Source organism: Nomascus leucogenys, chromosome 9, assembly GCF_006542625.1.
Source record: "Nomascus leucogenys isolate Asia chromosome 9, Asia_NLE_v1, whole genome shotgun sequence".
Taxonomy (NCBI): Eukaryota; Metazoa; Chordata; class Mammalia; order Primates; family Hylobatidae; genus Nomascus; species Nomascus leucogenys.
Window position 1 is genome coordinate 41,308,768 of NC_044389.1, and position 27,198 is coordinate 41,335,965.

General features: G+C 36.4%; 1 protein-coding gene across 22 annotated transcripts in view; it reads right to left on the minus strand.

Annotated features, from left to right (window-relative positions):
- Positions 1 to 27,198, minus strand: part of ADGRL3 (adhesion G protein-coupled receptor L3) — an 871,587-nt gene that overhangs the window by 142,981 nt on the left and 701,408 nt on the right. For 18 of the 22 annotated variants that reach the window (XM_030818870.1, XM_030818872.1, XM_030818878.1 and 15 more), the window contains 2 exons: positions 22,987 to 23,172; positions 19,900 to 19,938 (listed from right to left, as the gene is read on the minus strand). In XM_030818870.1, the coding sequence (XP_030674730.1) occupies positions 19,900 to 19,938; positions 22,987 to 23,172 (225 nt within the window). The remainder of the gene's footprint in view (positions 1 to 19,899; positions 19,939 to 22,986; positions 23,173 to 27,198) is intronic. The other 4 variants (XM_030818875.1, XM_030818877.1, XM_030818868.1 and 1 more) reach the window with 1 other exon arrangement.

The following is a 27,198-nucleotide window of genomic DNA, read 5'->3' on the forward strand; positions in this document are numbered from 1 at the left end:
TGCAGACAAGTCTTTAAATCACTAGCTCATTCAGGTTTTAGCTCAAATATCATCTGCTCCAAGAGGTCTTCCATTATTAGCAAAACTGGGGGGCAGGGAGGGGAATCCCCCCATCCTTAAATCTATTACCTGTTTTCTTTGTATCATGTCATTATCTAAAGATGTCTCATATATTTGTTTACCTGCACAACTATCTTAAACCTCCCATTGGACAGACGGCAAGCTTTATGAAGGAGGAGATGCTGTCTCATTTAGAAGAGCCAAAAGCAGTGTTTCCTAACTCTTGGCAGAGGGATTTGCCACGCAGGATAACTCATATGTAAGTCAGTTTTCTCTATTTTCATATCAGCCAAAATAAAAATCTCTGAAGTTATTAGTTTGATGAGTATAAGAGCAAAGAATAACTAGAAATGATAAAACTTATTAACTAGCCAATACTTTCTTGAATTAGTCTCACTTCAGAGAATCAATACCCCAGTGGGCTCTTAGTCCATTTGGGCTGCTAGAACAAAATACCTTAGACTGGACAATTTTATAAACCACGGAAATTTATTGCTCACAGTTCCGGAAGCTGGGAAGCTTAAGATCAAGGCACCTGCAGATTAATTGTCTTGTAAGGTCTCACTCTCTGCATCCTCACATGGTACAAGGAAGAAACAAATTATCTTGGGCCTCCTTTGTAAGGGCACTAGTACCATTCATTCATGAAGGCTTTCTTCTCATGGCCTAATCACCCCACCAGAAGCCCCACCTCCCAACACCACTATACCGGGGAGTAAGTTTCAGCACATGAATTATGGGGAGACATAAGCAGTCAGACCACAGAAGACTCCCATTTCAGTATTTATTTATCTTTAACAGAATTATCCATATTTGTTCTGATTTTCTCAGCAGACTATCATGTCCTCAGAGAAGAGATCATATTCATTTGTGTTTTCCCAGAGTAAATTTTAGGGCCGTGATACCTTTTGGGTATTCATTAATATTTATCACACAAAGGTAAGTTACTTTTATTATCAAATTATTAATGCCATTATATACAATAGGAAAACTGAAAGCATCCTTTTTTATTTCTTTAATTTTTGCTCTGTCTCCCCAAAGACTTCTGAGAGAATAACGTGTTCAGATATCACCGTGATTTGGGAAGGAGGCAGGGTGAATGAGAGGAAGTTAAGATGACAGAGCTCAGAAGAAGAAAATCTGAACCACAGGTTACTGTAGTGCATACAGGACACTATGAATAAGAAATATATATATATCTCATAAAAAGTTTTCCATAATGTTTCCAAAGGTAATTTCCAATGTAATTTAACAAGATTTCATTAAATATGTATTATGTGCAAAGAACTAGGTAAGGCACTGTTGAATGAGGTTAGAGAAGAAAAACATAGAGTTTGCCTTCAATTTACCTATGCTCCAGCACAAAACAGATCTAGAAACCCACAGCATACAGTACAAAAGTAATAGATTCTTGCTGAGGAGGACCATAAAAACATCCCAGAAAATGTTTATTTTTGAGTTAGACGCTAAAGGACGAATACATTTTCTTTGACTCTGAAGAGAAAATCCAAAGCAAAAGTACATAGTGAGCAAGTTGATGATGGTAAAAGAAAAAAAGCAAATTGGTATTAGGCAGCCCATTTGAAAGCTGGGAACAATTATTTCATAGTAATAGATACATTTATACTAATGAATTGCTTAAACTCTTTTGAAAAATGGCCTAGTGATAAACATTATATTTTACTCTACTTCCACTTTTTAAATACGTTTTCCTAAATGCATCATTTCCTTATCATTATATGCCATAATCATGCTGAATAATGCTATTTTATTTTTTTATTATATTATATATACAGTTACATTTAAATATTTTTCTTCATATCTAAATATCAGGATATATTAAGGAAGAAAAATAAGTTTTCAGGTCTCTGCTCCCATTTGTTGCTTTCTGAATATATACACTGTAGATAGATAGATAGATGAAAATAGTATCCATTGATTTATAATTTGAAATAATAAAAACAAAATTTTCTTTAATTCTTTGACTTTTTTTTTTCTTGTTTGCTTTTGCTTTTATTTTTTTTAATTATACTTTAGGTTTTAGGGTACATGTGCACAATGTGCAGGTTTGTTACATACGTATCCATATGCCATGTTGATTTCCTGCACCCATTAACTCGTCATTTAGCATTAGGTATATCTCCTAATGCTGTCCCTCCCCCATCTCCCCACCCCACAACAGTCCCTGGAATGTGATGTTCCCCTTCCTGTGTCCATGAGTTCTCATTGTTCAATTCCCACCTATGAGTGAGAACTTCTTGATATAAAGTTTATCAGTTGAAAATAAAGTAAAATGAAGCAAAAGTTTAAAATCATTACTGAATAGGACACATTGTACTGCAGTCTGCATTTAGATATTGATTCAAATCAAAATATAAAGGTCAAGTGTTAGAAGTGTCTTCAAAACAGTTTATAACTTGCAGGTTTTTTATTACAAGTCAAGTCGAGTGACTGATATTTACACATCTGATCAATAAACCTAAGGTGCTTTTTATAACCACTGTCATTTAATATTATTAAGTATATAAAAACTACTAATCTCTGAGCTACCTTTTATATTACAGTGAAGTGCTGGCATTTTCAAGTCTTAATTAAAATTAGATCGTATAACACAAGTGACCTTAATATAGTAATAGGGATCTTTAAGAGTAAAACAAGGTGAAACTAAAATTTCGTAGAACAGACTGTGTCTTTAAGAGACCTCTTATTGTTTTTTTGCAAACTGTATTTGATCGTATCACTTTTTAATTCTACTTTAGAATGAAATGACCAAATGCTGGAAAATAAATCTCTATCATGTTACAGGAATTAAATGGATCTACAGACCTGACTTAAACTCCTTGCTAACCTAATATTCATTCAACAAATATTAATTGAGCATCTTCAATGTGGCAGTGAACTGGGATGCAGCAAGAAAGACAGATGTTCTCCCTTCCCTCAAGGTAATGGCAATATAGTGAGGCCAGGCAATTAAACAAGTAATTAAAATCCAACATGGCAAGCATTATAATGATGGAAACATAGGGTTCAAGCTCTGTATTGGAAAAGCTCCATGAAGTAAGAGAATTCCAAGATGAAACTCAACGCTGAACAAAGAGGCAAAGGGCACAGCGTGTACTTACAGGCACAGAGGTGAAAGAGAATAGGCACTGCAAAGAAACTGAAAACAAATTCCTTATGGTAGAGCAAAGAGTATAAGGAGTTTAGTGGCAAGATTGATAAGTGAAGGATAGATTTCAAAGAGGTTGCAAACTATGTTAAGGTATTTACAATTCTTCCTAAAGATGACAAATAGTCACTGAAAAAAAATGTAAGGTAATAGAGCAATACACAGTAACGGTTAATATTTGTGGAGTGTATTCTAGACCTTGATATGAATGCTTTACATGCATTAACTCCTTTAATTTTCACAATAACCCAGTGAGGTAGAATTTATTATTATCTTCATCTTACAGTGAGAATATTGAGACCCAGAGAAGTTAAGTAACTTGCTAAAGGCTAATTAGCTAACAGAGTAGAACCAGGACTCAAATCCATGAATTCTGGTTCTGGAGAAAAAGAAAAGCAGAGACTATTCCAAAGATATTTTAAATGATTTGCTGATTAGTTAACACCAGTTGATGAGGAAAATAAAGAAGTGCAATGCACAGAATTCGGGGTACTCAAGGAGGTAGCACTCACTTCAAATGGGAACTTTGTTTTTCAAAAGGTAAAGGTAATGGGTATAAAAGTATATGTGTGGGTGGAGAGTATGAGTAACATAGTAAATTCAGGTTGCCTACTTTGAATGCAATATACAGTCGTGCACTGAATAACGATGTGTTGCTCAACCATGGACCATGTATACCATGCTGGTCCCATAAGATTAAAATGGAGCTGCTCTATACAGGTGTACTAGCTTTTATCTTTTATATCATATTTTTACTGTATCTTTTCTATGTTTAGATAAACAAATACCCTTGTGTTATAATTGTCTACAGTACTCAGTACAGTAACATGCTATACAGGTTTGTTGCCTAAGGGGCAGTAGGCTATACCATGTAGGGTAGGTGTGTAATATGCTGTCCCATTTAGGTTTTTGTAAGTATACCCTATGATGTTTGCATGACAACAAAATGAAGCATTTCTCTGAATGTATCCTCACTGGTAATGCATGACTGTAATTGAATGGCATCAATTCAGATGGCCTGAAGCTTATATATCTGATATTCACATATAGTTCATGAGATAGTTTGGATATTTTTTCTTCCGAATCTCACGTTGAATTGTAATCCTCAATGTTGGAGGTGGGGCCTGGTGGGAGATGTTTGGGTCATGGGGCAGAGCTGTCATGGTTTGGTACTGTCCTCACTATAGTGAGTGAGTTCTTGGGAGATCTGGTTGTTTAAAAGTGTGTGACACCTACCCCACTCTCTCTGTCTTGCTCCTGCTTTTGCAATGTGATATGCCAGCTCCTGCTTTGCCTTCTTCCATGAGTAAAATCTCTCAGAGCCCTCCCCAGAAGCTAAGCAGATGCCAGTGCCATGCTTGTACAGCCTGCAGAATCATGAGCAAATTAAACCTCTTTTCTTTATAAATTACCCAGGCTCAGGTATTCCTTCACAGCAGCACAAAAACAGCCTAATACAAGCACACATCATTAATTTAAGTAGGCTTATTAAAGCCCTTGCTATGTCTGAAATTACCCAGAAAAACTGAGTAGAGGAAGAAGAATTGATGGTACAGAAACACTAACAAAATAGAGGGGCAAATGAAGTAAGAATAGTTGACAATGAAGATGAAAGAGTAAGCAGTCAGAGAGTGCAGTATCACAGACGGAAAGAGAGTTTTCCTTAGTTTCGAAAATAATCATGAAAGTATCCAAAAATTCTTCTTCAGGAACTAGAAATAATAACGATTTTTGTTCTGGGTAACAGAGTGATTGTAAAACCAAAAAGAAAACCACAGAGATACTGCTTTTGAGGGGCAATCAGTACAATTGTATATCATTACTTCAAGGCAGGACATTTATTCATTTAATTAATATTCCTTGAGCACTTAACATATGCCAACACTGTTCTAGACTCTTGAGATATATCTTAACAAAGCAGAGAAAAAATGATCTTAGAACTGAACATTCTGTCAAGGGAAGCAAATAATAAACCATATACTGTTAGAAGGTACAATGTACAGTGTGAAATAAAAGAAAATAGACAGGATGGGGGATTTAGAATCAGGGATGGTGTTGGGATAGAGGGAGGCTTTCAAATGTAATGGTACAGATGAGCATCACTGAAAAGGTAACAATTCAAAAAAGACAAAGGAATCGAGAAGGCCATGAGGCATCTGGAAGAGAAGCATTCCAATCAGAGGGAACAACCAGAATAAAAGCCTTCAAATGGAACTTTTGAAGGTTTGCATGGTCCAAAACCTTAAAATGGCATGTGTTTGGAGTAAAGTGAAAGAAAACAGTAGAGGTGGGAGGTGGGGCTCAACCACTTCAATTGAGATGCTGAAGAATGGTTTGCAAGTGAAGATTGGGAATTCAGTTACAGATATGGAACGTTTGAGGTGTTTATTAAACAACAAATTGAAGATATTGAGAACTTGGCTGGAAAATTAATTCTGGAGTTCAGGAGAATGGTCTGTGCCATTGATAATATTTGTAGGTCATAGGCATATAGGCGGTATTTAAATCAATGAGATCACCAAGGGTGTGAATGTACAAAGTGTAGACAAGAGGACTAACTATTGTGCTAGGGGGCACTCCAAGCTTAAGGGTTTGAGGAGAAGAGGAGGAACCAACGAAGGAGACTGGAAAGAAGTGTCAATTAGGTAGGAGAAAAATCAAGTGAGTTGTCCTGAAGAGAATATATCAAGGAAGAGGGGGTGATCAGCTGTGTTAGATGTTTCTAATTGATCCAGTAAGCTATGGATTGACTACCGACTGTCAGTTTAGCAGCATTTAGAAGTCATTAATGACCTCAACAAGGGCAGTTTCGGTGGTGTAGTGGGGGCACAAGCCTCAGGAGATGAATTTAAGGGAGAATGAGAGGAGAGGGATTGGCAACGGCAAATGTTGAAAAGTGTTGTCAGAATTTCTGCTGCAGTGGACATACTAGTAGGCAACTGGAAATTTGAGCCTGGAGCTTCAATTAAACAGTAAATATTTGGAGACCACTTAATATGTGCTAAGCACAATTTAAAAGGTCCTGAAGATGTAGAAATAAAAGTGGCACTGTTCCTTCCCAAGCAGCTTAGTGATAGAGGAGTGAACAGACATTAAAATACAGCTTGATAATTGCTGTAATAGAGGAAAACTGAGAGTGTTACAAGTTTGCTTAAGAGGTCATTTATTCAGACTAAGGGGGACAAAGAATGCTTCTTTAGAGTAATTGACATATGAAGTGGGTGTTGACTTCATATGTCAAAGTTACTGGAATGAAGAGAAGGAGAAAGGAGAACAAATCTAGAATTAATCCAAGTAGAAGGAACTGTGACTATAAAGGTACAGAGACACGAACTGAAAGTATTTAAATCTCCCGGCAGTGTAGGATCCGAGGAGGAGCCAGTTCAAGGTGTGAGAAATTAGCAACAAGAGTCTGATACTCAAGCACTGTGGTTCAAAAAGGGATTTTTTTCTATAAGGGAAAAAGAGAGTAAGGGACAGGCTGAGTAGGGTCAAGTCATGATCAGATTTGCATTTTTAAAACATTACTCAGACAGTAGGTGGAATGGATTAACAGAAGAATTTGGCAATGTGTAAAGCAGTTGATTTTTTTTTTTTTTTGAAAATCATCTACACAAGGATAATAGCTGAAGTTATAACAATCAGTACCAGAGGAAAACAAAGTTTGCAGCCAAAGTCGTTTTGCAAAAAATATGTCATGACCCTGGTCAAAGGTTTTTTTTTTTTTTTTATTTTTTGAGACCGAGTCTCGCTCTGTCGCCCAGGCTGGAGTGCAGTGGCGCAATCTCGGCTCACTGCAAGCTCCGCCTCCCGGGTTCACGCCATTCTCCTGCCTCAGCCTCTCCGAGTAGCTGGGACTACAGGCGCCCGCCACCACGCCCGGCTAATTTTTTTGTATTTTTAGTAGAGACGGGGTATCACCGTGGTCTCGATCTGCTAACCTCGTGATCTGCCCGCTTCGGCCTCCCAAAGTGCTGGGATTACAAGCGTGAGCCACCGCGCCCGGCCAGTCAAAGGTTTTTAATAGCACTCAGACTCTTGAGTTTTTTTCCATAGCCTTCTCCCTCAACCCACTGCTTCAGGCATATTTGTCTTCTTTCTATTCCCTGAACTCTCCAACCACTTGTCACTTGACCATCTCGGCCTTGGGTGACCTTTGATCTTGGAATGCTCTTCTCCAGGTAGTCACATTGCTGAATTGCCTATCACTTCCTTAGAAAGTCTTCCCTGATCCACACGAAATGAAGTAATCAAAAGGTCATATTTACTCATATGGGTCGTATTTACTCATATGACTGTGTTTTAATTCTTTGAATAGCATTTCTGCAATCTTATTTTATTACTTTGATTGATTGACTTATTTACTGGCTATTTTCCTCCGTAACTCCAGCTGGCTGAACTCGGGTTTCAACCCTACGAGACAGAAACTCAGTCTTCACCCCTGGATCCCTGCACCTGAAACAATGTCTGAATGAGCTCAAAAAATATTGCCTGATTGAATGAATGAATAAATCTACGCTTTTCTTAAAGTATATGCATTTACTATTTTTTAATAAAAAAATGTATTTTTCAGACTTTGAAAAGGACATACTTGTTGGAAAGTCTGAAAAACTGCCACAACCTAGCAGAGCTAATTAAATGTAATATGATATCCTGGATAGGCTCCTAAAACAGAAAAAGGACATAGATAACAAGTTTAAAAATCTGAATAAACTGTGGACTTCAGTTAATGATAATATATTAACATTGGTTCATTAATTATTATAAATAAGATGTTAACAATAGAGGAAGCTGCTCATGTCAATGGGAGATATATGGGAACTTTCTATAAGACTTGATCAATTTTTCTACAAATCTAAAACTGCTTCAAAAAATAATATATAAATATCTAAAACTGCTTCAAAAAAAGACATATAGAAACAGTTTTAAATTACAGAAGTATATACGGTAAAAGCTGAAATTCCATTTATAGAACAACACCGTAAAACTCCACACAAAAAGAATCACTTTTGACAGTTTATTGTGGGTCTCTCTAGACCTGCAAATGTTTACACATTTATAAGAGCAAACTCAGTTTGTACAATAAGGCTGTTATCTGTTGTTTTTGGCTTGCTTGTTTATTTTCACTTGAAAATATATCACACCTATCTTTCTAAGTCAATATAAGTTCTACCTTACTGTTTCTGTGGCTAGGAAGTATTCCATTATTTAGTTTAGTAGTTTAGTCAACCGATTTCCTACTGATGAAGAGGTAAGTTGTTCTGTTGATACAAACACCACCCAAATCTAGCTTGTGATCCCGTCTACACATTTACTCTTTTCCATGGTGGAATGCTACCCTATTGTGTGGGTTGGCCACAAGTCACCCCCAAAGTCTTTTCTCTAGGCAAGGAGAACAACACTGTTTTGTGATTGTATGACAAGATTTATAAAGAAACAGTATAAAAATATAGATGTGAGTAAAAACAGTCTTCTCTGGTAAGATATTTAAAAAGCTAACAGGCTGGGCGTGGTGGCTCACACCTGTAATCCCAGCACTTTGGGAGGCCGAGGCAGACAGATCACAAGGTCAGGAGATGGAGGCCATCCTGGCCAACATAGTGAAACCCCGTCTGTACTAAAAATACAAAAATTAGCCGGGCGTGGTGGCACATGCCTGTAATCCCAGCTATTTGGGAGGCTGAGGCAGGAGAATCGCTTGAACCCGGGAGGCAGAGGTTGCAGTGAGCCGAGATCGTGCCATTGCACTCCAGCCTGGGTGACAGAGCGAGACTCCATCTCAAAAAAAAAAAAAAAAAAGCTAACAATGATCATGCTTTGGAAAAGGACTGCTGAAAGATCGTGGAGAGAAATGAGACGCAGGGTTGAACTATGCAACCGCAATGGAGCGCCACTGAAATAGACAGCAATGTCAGTGGCGTGCCCTGGAGTTAGCAATGCAGAGGTTCTAGTGGGAGGGAGAAATAGCTATTATTCTATCTTTTGACTTTTATACCATGTGTCTATATTAGCTATTCAAAAAATTACTTAAAAGGTAGAAAAATGCAATCTGAGAAGTTTCAAATAGCTTTTAAAGGTTTTTTTAGACAAAATGATTAATCTCAAACTATGACTAACAGAACAAGCAGAAGAACATTTTTATCTATATCTAGGGTTCAAAAGTTACTCTCGTATTGTCATAAATCTATGGTAGTTTATTACATTAAAACTGAATAAGATTTCACCATGTTTTTTTTTTTTTTATTTTTTTTTTTTTTTTTTTTTGAGATGGAGTCTCACTCTGTCACCCAGGCTGGAGTGCAGTGGCGCAATCTCGGCTCACTGCAAGCTCCGCCTCCCGGGTTCACGCTATTCTCCTGCCTCAGCCTCTCCCAGTAGCTGGGACTACAGGCGCCCGCCACCACGCCCAGCTAATTTTTTGTATTTTTTTAGTAGAGACGGGGTTTCACCATGGTCTCGATCTCCTGACCTCGTGATCCGCCCGCCTCGGCCTCCCAAAGTGCGGGGATTACAAGCGTGAGCCACCGCGCCCGGCTTCACCGTGTTGTTAAATAAGAAAAAGAAAAAGCATTTTCGTTGCATCTGAGGCTGCTAGTTGCCTAATATCCCTCTTGTGTTAGACACAGAATCACTGGACACTACCCCCAGCTGCAAAGCTGCACCTACTAATGAAGTATTTAACCATGCAAATAGGGTAGCCCATAAGATATAATAAGAAATAGTTTGCAGAGACTCCTGGAAAGTACTAAAAGGGACAAATCCTTTCGATACTTATCCTTTTCCTTCTTCCTTTTAGAAGATTAGCATGACATGATGATTGGAACCTAAGTACATCTTGTCATCTTGGGGATGGAAACCCATGTGCTAAAGATAATGGAGCAAAAAACCAGATGCAGCCTTGGTCTCTGATGATTTCATGCAGTTTCCAAGCTAATCTTGGACTGCCTCATCTGCATTTTTCACGTGCAAGAATAAAGCCCCGGTTTGTTTAAGCTACCATAGCTAACTTTCTGTTACTACCAGCTGCACAAGATTCATAATTAGATAAAGGAAAACATAAAAATTGTAACTCTGGAAACAGTCCTAAAAAATCATTTGTTTGGATCCATGCTCTCAGACAACTACTTTACTGTAAATTGCACTTTAAAATTTCCATTGCCTTTCTGACCTGTACCAAAAAAGTTAATGATAGTTTCAGAAAGTAGGATCTTAAATCTGTAATGCTGTTTTTAATATCCTTTTCCTTCTGGTTAGCTATGTAATCATCAAGCTATTAAAGAAATAGAAAAGTAAATTGATGTGTATTCTCTTGCATTTGCATAGAAATAATATCTATTTATATTCTATGTATTTCAAACTTTTCTGAAGGTAAACTTATGTTCAGAAAGCATTGATGCATAGAATGGATTTAAGTAAACAGTTTTACAATTACATAATGGCCCAGGCTTTGATCAGAAAATTAAATAAGAGAAGAGAATACAAGTTGGTGCAAAGAAGAGAGAAAATGTTTTTGTTTTAGATGAAAACATTTTATTTAAAAACAGAAAGACACTTTTTTCACACCCTCATTAGAATTACTTTCTGAAGCATTCACAAACCATGTATATACAAACAGCAGCTGGAACATTTGTTTATTTACAGGAAATGTGCAAAATGGAGGAGGCAGAAATGGCTTTCTAAAGCAGTCATTTCTATCTAACCTGACACATTCGCCAGGGGAATTGTAAGAGATTCCCAGAATGATGTTCTTTCAACGTCAGTGCAGAATCTCCATCATCAACATCTGTCATTGTCCTTTGGAGGTTTTTAAATCATTAGATTTACAACTTGACTTGTTCACATTCTTCAATAATACCTGTATGAATTACTCTGCTTACATTACATATGATTTTACTCTTCTGATTCAATGATTGCTTTGTATGTAGTAGCGTTTAATGTCTACAACTTATAGAAAGGAATTCTTACAACCATTCTTTATCTGAAAAAAACTACAGTATCTGGTTTTGTAGATAGAAGTCACTTTCTTTGATCTCAATGTCTTTTAACAATAGGTTTAGGGCACCACAAACATGCAGGGTGCAGATTTATATTTTCTCTCTTACTGACATAAATCAAGTGCAGATTTATCAAGCTGTGAAATATATTAAGTTCACAGGGTTTTAACAAAGGGTTACCAAACCACAAGAACCTGCTGTGATTCAAACTACTTTCAGATGTCCTTTTAATTATATTAAATGAAAGTTTGAGTTGGCTTTGATGCTTATGGGCAAACATCGAAATCTCTTCAAAGAGCTGCTAAAAGTACTCCCTGTTGCTGCAGTTAATATACTACATTGTATGCACACTGCTAGCCAATTTATTCTAGCCACTTTAACAAGGACATCCAGCCTGACAGGCCACACAGAATAGTATCACAAGTCAAGCAATGCACAAATCATTAGAGGACTCTGAAAGTTGTTTGACATGCACCACAGAGCTCTTTGTCACACAGCCAATTAAGTGACCAAACAAGGAACTTGAAAATACTCATTAATTTCTTCCTAGCAGTATAAATGGAGCTTAGAATCCTTCTTGTCTTACGCACCAAAGGCACGCAAGTAAAACTGGCATAATTCAATTTGCACTTTGTCAAAGGTGCAAGTAGCAATTTTGATTCACAGAAAGTGTGCATTAATAATACAAAAAAATTGAAAAGAATGGGCAAAAATGTTTAGATATTGCATGTAATAATGTAGACATGTGGGCTTTGGAATTTTTTTAATTATCAAAAGTTGACATTACTTTTATCTTTGAAAAGCTGTATCAGCATTTCTGAGCAGATTCTGCAGTGCTTCACATCATTTCATCCTCTGCAATAACTTCAGTTGATTTCCAGGATACCATGCTCTCCTGGTGCTCCTCATTCCTTAAGGCTGTTTTTTAGTCTCTATTGCTGGCTTCTCTGCATTTTCCCAACCTCTTCATATTACAGTGTCCTGGGGCTCAGTTTTAGATTCCTTTCTTTTCTCTCTTTACAATCATCCCCTTGATGAATTCATCTAGAGCATTGATTTCAAATGCCACTCTAAGTAAAACACTACCAAATAATTATTTCTAGGCTAATCTCACAATTGAACACCATGCTTGTATATTTAACGACATATTTAACATCTATTTGCATGTCTAATAAGAATCTCAAACTTCAGATGTGCCACAGTGGAGTTCTATTCCTGCCCCTCCCAAATTGGTTGCAGATAGACCATCTCAACAAACCGCGACTTCATCCTTCCAATTGCTTAGGCAAAAAGCATTCTGTCATTTCAACTCCTCTTTTTCTCTGAAAACTCTATACAATCTCTTAGCAAATCTTATTTCATTTTTTTTCAAAATTCTGAATCCAAATAATTACCTCAGTATCCCGCACTAATATGGTAATCCAAGTGGCTGTCATTACTGAAATGGTAACCCAGCTTCTGCTCTTACTTTACTTGCAATTGGCTACTGCCCACTTGTAACACACATCAGATAGTTATCCCTCCTCAGAAACCTGCAGTGGTTTGTTTACTAGGCTTTTCTGAATAAAAGCTGAAGTCCTTACAATGGTCTATCGGAATCTGGGCCTTGAACTACCACAGACTCACACCCTGTGATCCTCTTTTTCACTCTGTTCCAGTTGCACTAGCCTCCTTCATCACCAACGGGAATATTTCCATTTCAGGAACTTTCTGTTCTATCTGCTAAAATGCTCCCTCCTGCATATTAGCATAGTTGACTCCTTTATCTCCTGAGTTTTGCTCAGATATCACCTCGGTAATTCATTTCCTGCTTTCTTGCTTTATTTTACTCTGTAGCATTTATCATCATCTGGCATACCATATATTTTACATATTCAGTGTATTGTTTATATTCTTTCACTAGGATTTTCACCCTAGAAGAGAGTGCAGGGATTTTTGCCTATTATGTGTACTGCTATACTGCTAGAGCTGATAAGATTATACTGGGCACATGTGCTTAACTAGTAATTCTTAAATATTTTTGTTGTTCACTATGTGATGGTTTTCCATTACTAGTATATAGTATTATATCATAGTATACATATAAAATATATTATAGTAACAAGTCTTCTATACCCTATATACCTATATAGTATATATATATTGTATACCATAGAATACTATAATAATACTCTTTAAGCATTAAAAAAATCACATAGACTACCTGCCTTTCAAAAACAAAAGAAGAAGAAAAACCACGTGTGTGTGTGCTTTTTTGTTTTTAAATTCACACCTACTTAACATTTTTTTTTTTTCTGATCAGTTCTCAACTGAGCTACTCAAGTGACCACAACAGATTCTACACAATGACTCAAAGGAATCACATCAGTACCTAGATGAACTTATATTTTCCATTAAGCATGGTCGACTGCAGACTGTCTAGCGAGTACATACTGCCTCTGAGATTTGGTGGGCAAAAGAAACTATTGATAAAAATGAAAATATTTTTAAAAACTAGGAAAATGTCCTGTCTTAGAAGTAGTAAAAAATAAACACCAGTAATTCTTTTTTTTTTTTTTTTTGAGACGGAGTCTCGCTCTGTCGCCCAGGCTGGAGTGCAGTGGCGCAATCTCGGCTCACTGCAAGCTCCTCGTCCCAGGTTCACACCATTCTCCTGCCTCAGCCTCTCCGAGTAGCTGGGACTACAGGCACCCGCCACCACGCCCAGCTAATTTTTTTGTAGTTTTAGTAGAGACGGGGTTCCACCGTGGTCTCGATCTCCTGACCTCGTGATCCGCCCGCCTCGGCCTCCCAAAGTGCTGGGATTACAAGCGTGAGCCACCGCGCCCGGCCTAAACACCAGTAATTCTTAATAGCTCCTGCTAAAGAGGAGAATAATGCTAACAAATATTACTATTTAAAAGATGACAATTTGAGGTTGAAAGATAAGAAAAAAATGCAAATCTGAGTTCTGATTACATTTATAAAACACAAAGACAGTTGTTCGTAAGCTCTTGGAGGTCATACTCTACTCCCATATTCTCATGAAAACCATGGACCTCTCTCTGAAACCACATGATTTGTACTGGTTCATGAATCATATTTTTAAACTTTCCTCTGCCCCCCATCCCATGACTAGAGTCAAGAACTTCTGCAATTCACAAATACTAGCATGGCCATAATAAGAAAGACAGAAAATAACACGTGTTTGTGAGGTTGTGGAGCAACTGGAATCCTCATATATTGCTGGTGGAAAATGGTGCTATCTCTGGAAAACAGATAGTTCCTCCTTTAACACAGCTACTGTATCTTTCTGCTGGTTTTTTATTCTCTTAAGATGGTAACTTTTTCATCAGAGTCTCCTCAGAAAGTAAAAAGACCTCAAAGCAAATTATATTTGGATATGACCTTAATATGGCAGCACAAAATAATTATCACATACCATTCTACCTCTGTCTCAAAACTCAAAAAAGAGATTGAAAAAAATTGTTGTACTGCATTCCATCCCTGAAATACAGTGCAAAAAATCAACAAACATAAACCTAATGATATGTCTTGCCTCCTATCATCAAAAGATGAGGTCAGTCTTGCTAATAACAGTATCTCAGAGATTACGAGCACATGCGTCTGAATTAGAAAGACTTAACTTTGAATTTAAAGCACCCTCGATTATTATTGTGTGATCTTGTGAAAGTCATTTAACCCTCCCTGGGTCTCCATTTTTTCATCCGTTAAGTTAAAAAATCACAATAATTATATCATACGGTGGTTGTGAATATTAAATAAGAATGTATTCTAATTGCTCTGCACAATAATGGCACATAATTAATGCCTAATAAATAAATTTATTTTTATTTTTATTTTTTTTTGGAGATGGAGTCTCACTCTATCGCCCAGGCTGGAGTGCAGTGGCACGATCTCAGCTCACTGCAACCTCCACCTCCCAGGTTCAAGCAATTCTCCTGCCTCAGCCTCCCGAGTAGCTGGGATTACAGGCATGTACCAGCACACCCAGCTAATTTTTGTATTTTTAGTAAAGACAAGGTTTCACCATGTTGGCCAGGCTGGTCTCAAACTCCTGGTCTCAAGTGATCTGCCCACCTTGGCCTTCCAAAGTGCTGGGTTTACAGGAAATTAATTTATTCTTAATAACAAATCTTTGTTACTCTTAGTCATGGTGCTGAAGCAGCACAGGACACATGTCAGGAGAGAAGCAATGGTACCATCAGTGCTACTTGTGTGGCCTTGGGCCAGTACACTATCTCATCTTCATCTATAAGGCCCCGTCTGGTAATATTAAATCACGGCAACTGTTTAATATGCATGTATAACACAAGCCTTACTTGTTTTCTCTAGTATAAAACTGAAAACTCTCTATTTTTTTTTTTTAAGAGACATGGGTCTCACCATGTTCCCCAGGCTATGTTCGAACTCCTGGGCTCAAAAATCCTTCTGCCTTAGCTTCTCAAGTAGCTGGGGCTCTGTAGGCCCATGTCATTGTGTCTAAGATATGGAAGTAATATGTTTTACTATGACACATAACAATTTATATCTTGTGATACACAACATGAATCTAAAATTACAATTAAAATTAAAATATGTATATTAAACTCATTTTTTTTTTTGTTAAAATTCTTGGGATGCAAACATAATGGCTTTTAGGAGATTCACCTATTATTTAAAATATCACACCAGCCACTTTTAATTGTACAACTACAGGTCAGTTATCTTTTTTTTTTTTTTTTTTTTTTATGAGCCGGAGTCTCGCTCTGTCGTCCAGGCTGGAGTGCAGTGGCGCAATCTCGGCTCACTGCAAGCTCCGCCTCCCGGGTTCACGCCATTCTCCCGCCTCAGCCTCGCCGAGTAGCTGGGACTACAGGCGCCCGCCACCACGCCCGGCTAATTTTTTGTATTTTCTTTTAGTAGAGACGGGGTTTCACCGTGGTCTCAATCTCCTGACCTCGTGATCCGCCCGCCTCGGCCTCCCAAAGTGCTGGGATTACAAGCGTGAGCCACCGCGCCCGGCCAACAGGTCAGTTATCATAGTTGACAACTGATAGTTAAAATTTCACTGGGCTTTCATTTGTGTTTGAGATAAACAAAAGGTTAAAAGAAGACACAAAAGATAACTCTGGATAATTCATAAAATAGACACTGAACTTCTAAGTAATTGAAATCTAAGTGGATTTAGACAGCCAAAATCAGCCCTAAAAGATTCATCACTTGTGCCTATGAAAAGGCTATATTTTTTAAAAAAAATTGATGATGACTTAGAAATCATCTTATTTCAGATTTAATGCCTAAAGCACTTCAAGCATATTTCACACCTATTTCACAGATAGCTCTGAATGTACTCTGAACATAGAAACAACAGGAAACATAAAACAAGTCTTTAAAACGCAAATAGACTAAAGTTTAAAGGATTATTCACTCTGGAAGTTCATGGAATAATTTACATTAAGAGGAAGAGAGGTAGTGCAATGTATTAGAGAGCAGAACATTTCTGATTCACCAATATTCTGTTTGTATTTGGTCTCATCAGATGTTTACTCAATAGCTGAAACATTTATTCATAGTCAGTCAGTTATAACCCAGGACATCAACCATTGAATAAACTGCTATTAATTTTCCACCAGAGATTCATGTATGAATGACCATGCATTTCATAGGTTTAAATACCAAAAGACTAATTATCCCAAAGGCCCCATTAAAAGGATAGCATCGATTGCAATCAAAAAGAATCCTAACATTGCTCAGCTCAAAAATGATCTTCAGCTTTGGATGATAAAGGATATTTTGATTTCTCTACCTATTGCATTCAGAGGATAGGTCATATATAGATATATATATATATATATCGTTATATATACAGATATATATACGTACATGTATATAAACACACCTATATATACCTCCCAAAGCAATTTTTCCCCAAAACCTTAGAAAAATAAACCTGAACAGTTTCTTATACACAAAGATTCATTATTTTATAAAATAAAATGCAAATTAAAAGTTTATCTTCCTAATCTCTCAATGTTGAAATTCTCTTTTTCCTTTTAAATAATATTTTCACAAAACGCCCTTATTAGCCTTATTCTAATGGCTTCACTTCACATTCAGAATGAAATGCGCAAGAATAAAATAATTTTTTTCACTCTGGTTTTTAAGTTTCTAATTGCTCATTCTGCAAAACAATAATAAGAAGTAATAAGAATTGATGAGACTCAGGACATGTGACTCCAAAATATGGCACGCTGGCATTTGAGAAAACAGCAACGCAGTAAGGTAACTCTCATCTTTACCCTGCCTTTTTCTCCTGATGCAAACCAAACAACTGAGCAAGAATTTTGTAACCTTCCCCTGAATCAGATCATAATATTCTCCTTAGAGAATATCCAATTCTCAATTCTATACTACCCAGAAGGATAGTGGAATGTGAATATTCAGATCATTGGAAAGGCATAAACGAACAAATTGATTTTTAGCATTTACATCAACCTAACTCACATCTCCCTATACCTGCAAGGAAGGATCCCGACACAGAGATGCCCAGAAGAATCTGAACAAATGCCTTGCTAAGTTCCCCCGCCACGCATTACCATTAGATAATTCCCCCTTTGTCCAGTTGCACTTTCCCATGACTGTCTACTCTTTATCAAACCTACACATAAAAAACACAAGTTTTTCTGTTTCTTGGGGTCATTCCCAAATGCTGCTATCTCACATAAAACTTATATAAAATAAATTTGTATGCTTGTCTCTTGTTAACCTGTCTTTTGTTATAGGGGCCTGAGTCATGAACCTAGCTATAGATCAGGAAAAGAAATCTTTCCTTCTCTACGGAAACCATGCATGATCATAATAGACACATTTGGCCAACTACAAATTTAGCCGACTTATAGGGAACATTTGTAATATGTCCTTGTGTTGCTCAGGAGACTTGGAAGACACCAAATCCAATCAAAGTGATCAGTATACATTTCCAGAACGATAGTATATCCAAAGAAAGCTGAATCTACTCAACTGCATTTTCATTCCTCTGAAGTGTTAGTGTACTAACATTTATCAATCACTATTTTCTCCTAGATAGTAAAATCCTAGACAGGGACTGTATTATATTTGCTTTGTTCACTAATATTTGTTGAGGATATGAAGATATTAATGTATAGAATTTACAAATGGGATAGCTGCAAGAAAAAGAATTTGCCAGCCAGAATTAAGCAAATGATTATAGCTGGCACACAGAGATATTTCCATTCATTAAAAAGTCTACTGTATTGTGGCCGGGCGCGGTGGCTCAAGCCTGTAATGCCAGCACTTTGGGAGGCCGAGGTGGGCGGATCACGAGGTCAGGAGTTCGAGACCATCCTGGCCAACATAGTGAAACCCTGTCTTTACTAAAAATACAAAAAAATTAGCCGGGCGTGATGGCAGGCTCCTGTAGTCCCAGCTACTCGGGAGGCTGAGGCAGGAGAATGGCGTGAACCTGGGAGGCGGAGCTTGCAGTGAGCTGAGATGGTGCCACTGCACTCCAGCCTGGGGGACAGAGCCAGACTCTGTCTCAAAAAAAAGAAAAAAAGTCTACTGTATTGTGCTTTCATAATCTGACTAAGTTTGCCCCAAGGCTATCCAGTTCCTTTTGCTATGATTTTATGCTCACTAAGTCACTTTCTAATTACAAATCCAATTCTCAATTCTGTACTACCCAGGATAGCGGATGTGAATATTCAGATCATTGGAAAGGCATAAATAAACAAATCGATTTTTACTATTTATATCAACATAACTTAAGAGTTTTTGTTAAAAAAAAGTAAACACCCTGATATTATGTTCACCTGCAAATTAACTGATAAAGTTTTGTTTTTAAACTGCCAATCTCATACCCATAAATTTGGTTCTTGAGGGTATCTCTTTATAAATGCAGATGGACTTTCTCTTTAAAAATGCTGTGAAATGTATACATGTACAATAAAGTTTACAGCCAAACATTTTCATATTTCTTCCTGCATTCTTTGTTTCTTTCCTTCATTTCTTAGAAAACAAAACAAAAAACTAGAGAGTTTGCTTCTGAGGTTGTTCTCTGTCATACAAAATCCATAAACATAGCTATGGTTTATTGCTTATAAATTACAACGTGCTTACAAATTAGAACATGTCAGCATAAACAAAGTACATTTACACTGGGATTACAGTTTTTGCACTAAGTAAGAGAGTAAGATAGTCACAATCGTGCCTTGAGCCGATAAACAGCTCTACTGAGGAACAGAAGCATGATATTCCAAGTATCCTGGATTACTTGTTGTCTTGTAAGACTCATTTAGTTTCATTTCTGAATGACTTGCTACTCAAATAGTGGCTGACGCAATGAAAAAGTGAAATGTTTTCAAACCCACCTCTATGAAAAAAATAGAGATTTTATAGATAGGGATTTTATAGATTATACCCAACTCACCTCTTAGTGATGATGAAAAAGTTCACACCTCAAGTTGCACCTCCTTCTTAGTCTGTGTTCCTCTTGTTTGACAGAGCACTGGCACTGCCAATGCTTTCATGCTTTCTGTTCCCACCCTTCTCCCCCTCCATGAAATTCCTTTATTTCAGTAAGGTGCATTATCATTTTTCTATCAGGTGTCCATTCATGCCATCACAACAGAGACATTCAACAACTTAACACATTTATAAAAACGCAGAAAGTACCTGGACATAGGCTCTGCAAGAGCGCTCTCTTTTCTGAAGCTGAATCCATTAAGACAGCAGATTAAACACAGAATAGAAAAAACAAGTTAGTGACAGAAGAAAACAAGAAAAATAAAAGAACACATCTACACAAAACACCTTATTTTGTCATTCACTACTTTTCAGAAGAAAATGAAAGCTAAGCAGCAGCAAAATGTAAGCAAGCAATGGCTTGAAAAATAGTAGCCAACATCCTTTCAGAACAACCTAAGTGAAAACTGTATGGTATAAAGTTGTTAATGATAGCAAGAAATCTTTGAATACATTTAGTAGAAATTAGTAAAAATCAATATACTTCACTCATTTGAAATGATTCATTTCACATTAGGTTAGTTATGAATTTATGGGTGACAAAGACATGAAGTTAAGGAAATTACGTCAAAAGTTTGGAACCCATTTTTCAAAGATAGATTATTTGTGGTTTACAGATAATATAAACGATTAATGTACACCACAAATCATATGTTCTTCATATATACAAAAACTTCTGTTTATCAGGAAAAAAGAAATGCCCATTCATTATGACTCTTTGATTCTAATGGGCACATACTAGAGATAACTAGCTACTGATTAAAATGATGTGATTATTCTGATTAATCACTGCTTTTATTTCTTGAAGAATTTATTTTGACAGTTTTGACCAAAAAACAAATGATAGAAACTTTGGTGGGATAAGAAGTATATTTCTGTTTGTTTGTTTGCATAGAGAGTGATGTCTTTCTGGGCAAAAGGATAGCAGCAACTCATGTTACATCCCAAACATTATTTCCTGGTGATAAAATGAATAATTAATAAGAGTTCATCCACCATGTTTAAATAAATAAGCCAAAATTTTATAAATTCATTTGTGGGTTTTCCTCTTCTTTCCAAATTTTTTTTTTCCTCAGTAGCCTTGATTGTTGAAGGAGAAGATTACCCAGTTTTAAGAAGCAGTTACCCAGATGCCTTTTGTGTGGCTTATACTCTCCCAATTCTAATTCATGCATTCTTCAATGAGCATAGAGCAGTTACTCCTCTAAAGAATTAAGTAAGGAATGAGTGCAAGTAAATTGCCAGGGCTGTCACTTGGATCACTGACTTGTATCGTGGTTTGCAGGACTCTAAGCCCTCCAGAATTTCAATACAGAGCACGATTGATTTGTACTGAGTTGACTTTGCAAATCTGATGGGTTATAACTGCTTCAGGGAAAGTGGGAACCACAGGAAATGAGAACAAGCCAGCAAGCATGTGAATAACCTTCGCCCTCCCATCTCCTTACCCCATCATGCAAATTAACATATGACAAACCACATTATATAAACAATTGAAAAGAGCCAAATGGGTAACAAAAGAAAGCATTAAAAAGCTTCACAAATGGAAATTTGCCCATTATTTAGTTATTTGATATTCAGAGTAGGCAAGCTGATTAGCTGTAGCCAGTTAGAATGTGACATTAATTGCCAGCTTTACCTGATATTGTCAGACATCAACACCATTTTTAAATAAAGATACAAAGTACTGCTATAACAAGTCATGTTATGGATATGTAACATTAATAGAAATGACTACATCCGGTACATTATAACAATAGCTGGCAGCAATATTCATTAATAGCATCCTGCCAGTCTGGGCAACAACGCATTAATATCACAGCACGCCCAGATTATATAGGTAGCTGTGGATTATATTCCATCAGGCAATTGGTAATGATTCTATCAAGGGCATTAAGTGACACAAATAACTCCTTTATGCTCAGAATGAAATAATAATAATAATAATTTATATCTAATAATAAAACTGTACCTGTTTTCTACAGATAAAATTGCAGGAAAAAAAAAAAAAAAACTGTTTGCCAGATAAAATACCTAGCTTTTCTGTGTTGAATAATCATTATTTAGAAAATTTCTTTCCTTTCGACGAGTGAAATTCTTACCCTAGTAAGACACAGAAGAACTAACCATATTAAAAGACTACTTTGCAGAGTCATTTTTCATTCTAAAGGAGAATGTTCTTTTAGTGAATTCCATACAGGAATATTAGTCTGGCAATGTCAAATTCTTGTTTATTCAAGGCCCTAAAATTCAGTTTCAATCGTTGAACATCTCTACTACACAAATGTCAGTCAGGGAACACGTGCCATTTGAATGTAGCTATGCTAATATGTTTTACCATGGGGTTAATTCACCATGTGATATTTTGTTACATAAATAAATTACATTATTTATAAATATATGAAATATATTTTATATGTTTATGTAACTAAATGCCTATTTCATTTATGTAAATATAAATGAAAATTCATAAAATGTATTTTCCCTGAAGTTAAAAAATAATTTCTTTTACTTACAAATTCAAATTTGCTGGAATATATTTAAGCTTTTAACATTTTAATGTTAGTGATACAAAATCTGAGTGATTTCAAAGTCAAAAGGTAGTAGAAATTAATTACTTGCCTTATGAGTTTTTTAAAAGTTTTATTAATTAGGGTAAATTATCTCAGTTTTTAAATCATCTATAATGGATGATAGAGATCCATCTATCCTTCCACAAGAAGATCTATAATATCTTCTTGTTATTATGTTCTAAAGTTTTACTTATTGATTAGACATTTGTTTTATTGTCAATTATCTTAACATAAAAGTTTGAAAGAAAAAAGAAATTGCATTTATCTACATTAACCCTGTCTGAATTTAGCATACCAGAATAACTGCCATGGAAAACAAAATTATAAATTCAAAATATACATATAGAGAGATTATCATATATCATTTCTTTAGATTAAGAACCACACAATTCTATTATTACAATGAAATAACAAGGAATTGAAAATAACTGTTGATTCTCTTTATAATGATCATATTCTACAGAAGGAGGAAAATTAAGCAGTGAAGTCTTTATGATTTTATTACAACTTTAAATATATATATGTATTTAAAGTATACATATATATTTAAAATATATATATGTATATGTATATATACACATGTATATATACATATATATATACATACATATACAAACACACACACACACACACACACACACACACACATAATTGGGGTCCTTACCTTGTTCAAACTCCGGGCAGCACTATCTTTTCCACCTGGGGTCAAGTTCCGAAGTTGTACATCTAGGAGGCCTACCAGCTGATCCATGGCCCGGACAGAGTAGGTGATGTCCCCAGCATTCAAGTGATTTCTTGTCTGTTCAGCCAGCTCTCTAGCAATGTTGGCAGCTGTTTCACCAGATTTCAACTATAATTTTTAAATGGAATACAAAGGAAAGAGATCTCACATAAATACTTTTATTGGTTTCTTTCAATGAACATGTTTGCATGTAATTGTAATCATCGATTCAAGAAATAGTTGTTAAACTTCATCTTCATCTGGAGTACACTCCCCAATTTTTCCTGCGAATTCATCTTTTTCTTCAAAACTTGACTTTAAACTCATGTCTTCAGAAAGCTCCTGCTGAGGAAACTTACTTTGAAAAATCATGCTTACCTTAATTATCTATTTGGGTGGTTAAGTCTAAGGTTTGCCCTATTATTTTCTCTGTGAGTTTCTAAAGTGGACTTAGTTGCGTGTGTGTTGTGAATCCCCAATCACGTTGTAAGTTCTCGGAGGCAAGTACAAATTTTCCTTTGTGTCTAGTTTAGCACTTAGTTCACAGTGATTACTCATTAGCTGCTAGGCTCTGTGAAAATTGACAGAAATAAAATCTGGGCTTTTCAAAGTGATTTTCATCTTCTTACTAACCGTATAAGGAATTTTGCTCCCAGTATGCTGGGTAGCAAACTATTGCTTAGTTTCAAGTATTTTTTCTTCTCTGAAACTACATGCTGATTTTTCAAGTACATTCTACAAGAATATGTCAAATGGTCAAGACTCCAAAAATATTAAAACAGATAAAGACCTAATACCTCAGCATCACTAGAACAAATTTGATAGCCATGGGTAATTCGAAGATAGGAATATGTATTAATTGGTAAGAAAGTCATGAGAAACAAGAAAGAAGAAACAAGAATAAGTAAATAAGTATAATTTCCCAAGTTATAGTCTTCTTTGTTTTAAAATTAATAAACTAAAACAGGATTATAGCACATTTACACTAAATAAATAAAAAGTGTACGAAGTAAAAATAATGAACATCTCTATTTCACCTTTCTATATTCTCACTTTCCAGAGACTTTTTTTTTTTTTTTTTTTTTTTGATGCGTTGTTTTGCTCTTGTCGCCCAGGCTGGAGTGCAACGGTGTGATCTCGGCTCACTGCAACATCTGCCTCCTGAGTTCAGGCCTCCCGAGTAGCTGCCTCCTGCCCCAGCCTCCCGAGTAGCTGGGATTACAGGTGCCCCCCACCATGCTCAGCTAATTTTTGTATTTTTAGTAGAGATGGGGTTTCACCACGTTGGCCAGCCTGGTCTTGAACTCCTGACCTTAGGCAATCTACCCGTCTCAGCCTCCCCAAGTGCTGGGATTACAGGCATGAGCCACCATGCCTGGCCTTTTTCTTTTCTTTTTCTTTTCTTTTTTTCTTTTGTAAGACAGGGTCTCACTGTCACACAGGCTGAAGAAGTGCAGGGGCACAATCATAGCTCATCATAGTTCACTGTAACCTTGAATTCCTGGGCTCAAGGCATCCTCCCAGCTCATCCTCCAATGTAGCTGGGACTACAGGTGTGCACCCACTATGCCTGGCTAATTTTTTTTTTAATTTTGTAGAGATGGGGCTCCTGGTCTTATGCTATCCTTCCACTTTGGCCTCCCAAAACACTGAGATTACAGTTGTGAGCCACCAGGAGTTTGTTCATCATTTGATATGTATCTTTTCAAACTTTAACCTGTCCTACTGTCAGAGGCCTTCCAACCAGAGTAACTCCATTTTGAGTGAGGGCTAGGAAAATAAGGCGGGGACTTGCTGACCTGCATTCTCAGAAAGTTAGGCATTCCTAGCTTCTAGATATTTATGGTTAAAGGAATAAATTAGTAATGTGCTGAACAGACCCAGGCTTGGGAAATATCCCGATATCTAGAGAACAAAGGCATTTCTAATTTTGCTTTAAAGATAATAATACCAATTTTTGCAAAATATAGCAATTAAGAATATTAACGCTTTATCACAAACCCTTGGAGCACAGCACATCTCCCCAATATCTCTTTTTATCATATATATCTATATCATATATATGATATACCGTATATATCTATATCATATACATGATATGCCGTATATATCTGTATCATATATATGATATGCCGTATATATCTGTATCATATATATGATATACCGTATATATCTGTATCATATATATGATATGCCATCTATATCATATATATATGATATATCCCCAATATCTCTTTTTATCATATATATACACACAAGCACTGGGCTGGGCACCGTGGCTCATGCCTGTAATCCCAGTACTTTGGGATGCTGAGGCGGGTGGATCACGAGGTCAGGGGTTCGAGGCCAGCTTGGCCAACATGGTGAAACCCTGTCTGTAGTGAAAATACAAATATTAGCCAGGCGTGGTGGAGCATGCCTGTAGTCCCAGCTACTTGGGAGACTGAGGCAGGAGAATTGCTTGAACCCCGGAGGTGGAGGTTGCTGTGAGCTGAGATCGCACCACTGCACTCCAGCCTGGGCAACAGGGCAAGACTCTGTCTCAAAAACGAACTAACTAACTAAATAAATAAATAGAAAAAATATATACAAGCATTTTACCTAGGGTGGATGCATTCCTCCTCTTACCTTTGGGAACATCCTATACTGTCTATGGAATAGCTATCCTTTCACCACTGTACTTTCTTAATCAACTTGCTTTTGCTTTGCACTGAGGACTCACCCTAAATTCTTTCTTGGGCAAGATCCAAAAGCCCTCTCTTGGGGTCTGGATCCGAACCCCTTTCCTGTAACACCATTACTATTTAAATATATAATAGTGTCATTATGTACGAAATTACTTTCTTCCCCTTTTTAAAGGCAGTCTAACACAGAACATGGGAACATAAAGAGAAAGCTATTCTCTTTGTAAGCTGTTTGACTAACCGGTATTCAGAAAGCTCAAATGGGTACAACTAAAACTCTTATTTAAATAGGTAGGTTATCAGTTATCATGATCTACTTGGGATGCTTTGTGTTTGTATCAGGATTGAATGTTAAAGAAACAATAAATTAATTAAACTGATTAAAACACCTAAATTATTTACAGTCATATTCTCATGTATGTAGGAAAGCCTAACTCAAAAAGTATAAAAAAAAAGTTTAATATCTTAAGTGGTAGCAAGGGTTTGTTTCAATGAATATCACCTCCATAAACTACTATTGGTAGTGTATAATTGTATTGCTCCTATTGGCGTAAATTACCATTGTCTATTAAACTTTGACATGTGAAGACTGTGTAACTCCAAGTATCAACCATAAGAAATAATCCCACAGATATACAAAGAGAAATGTTCAAGGATGTTGATTCCAGCTTGTTTATGATAAACAATAAAATGGATTATGACTATATAAAACTCTGCAGGCAGATTCATACCCTGGAATTTTTTTAATTAATTTTTTTTAATTAAGACAATCAAATTTGGCAGTGTGGGGGTTGTATAGCAAGTACATTGACACTAGTGTTAATAAATTTTGATAATCCACTACCATCTGATCAGCCCATACCATGAAATATTATCCAACAGTTTAAAATCATGAAGGAGATCAATAATGTTACGATTAATCTTCAGGATATATTGTTGAGTTTAAATAAATGCAGATATGAGAGCTATTTACATATATATGCTAATAAATATTTGCATGCTATTGAGAAATATAAACACACTACATAAGTAATTGTAAATATGCTACTTGTGAAAAAGATAATATATACAATATTTTTGTTTATTTCTATATGTGAATTTCTATATATTTAAATATATAGAACAAAGCCTAAAAAGTGAGATTCAAAAGAGAAATCCTTATCTATAATGAAAAGAGAAATCCTTACCTATAATGTTAAAATTTTACATGAAAAATATGTTAAACAATTATTATATAATCAATACTTTCTAGAATTACTTTTTTTTTTTTTTTTTGAGACAGAGTCTTCCACTGTCTCTGAGGCTGGAGTGCAGTGGCATGATCTCGACTCACTGGAACCTCTGCCTCCCCAGTTCAAGCGATTCTCGTGCCTCGGTCTCCCGAGTAGCCAGGATTAAAGGTGCATGCCACCATGCCCAGCTAATTTTTGCATTTTCAGTAGAGATTAGGTTTTGCCATTTTGGCCAGGCT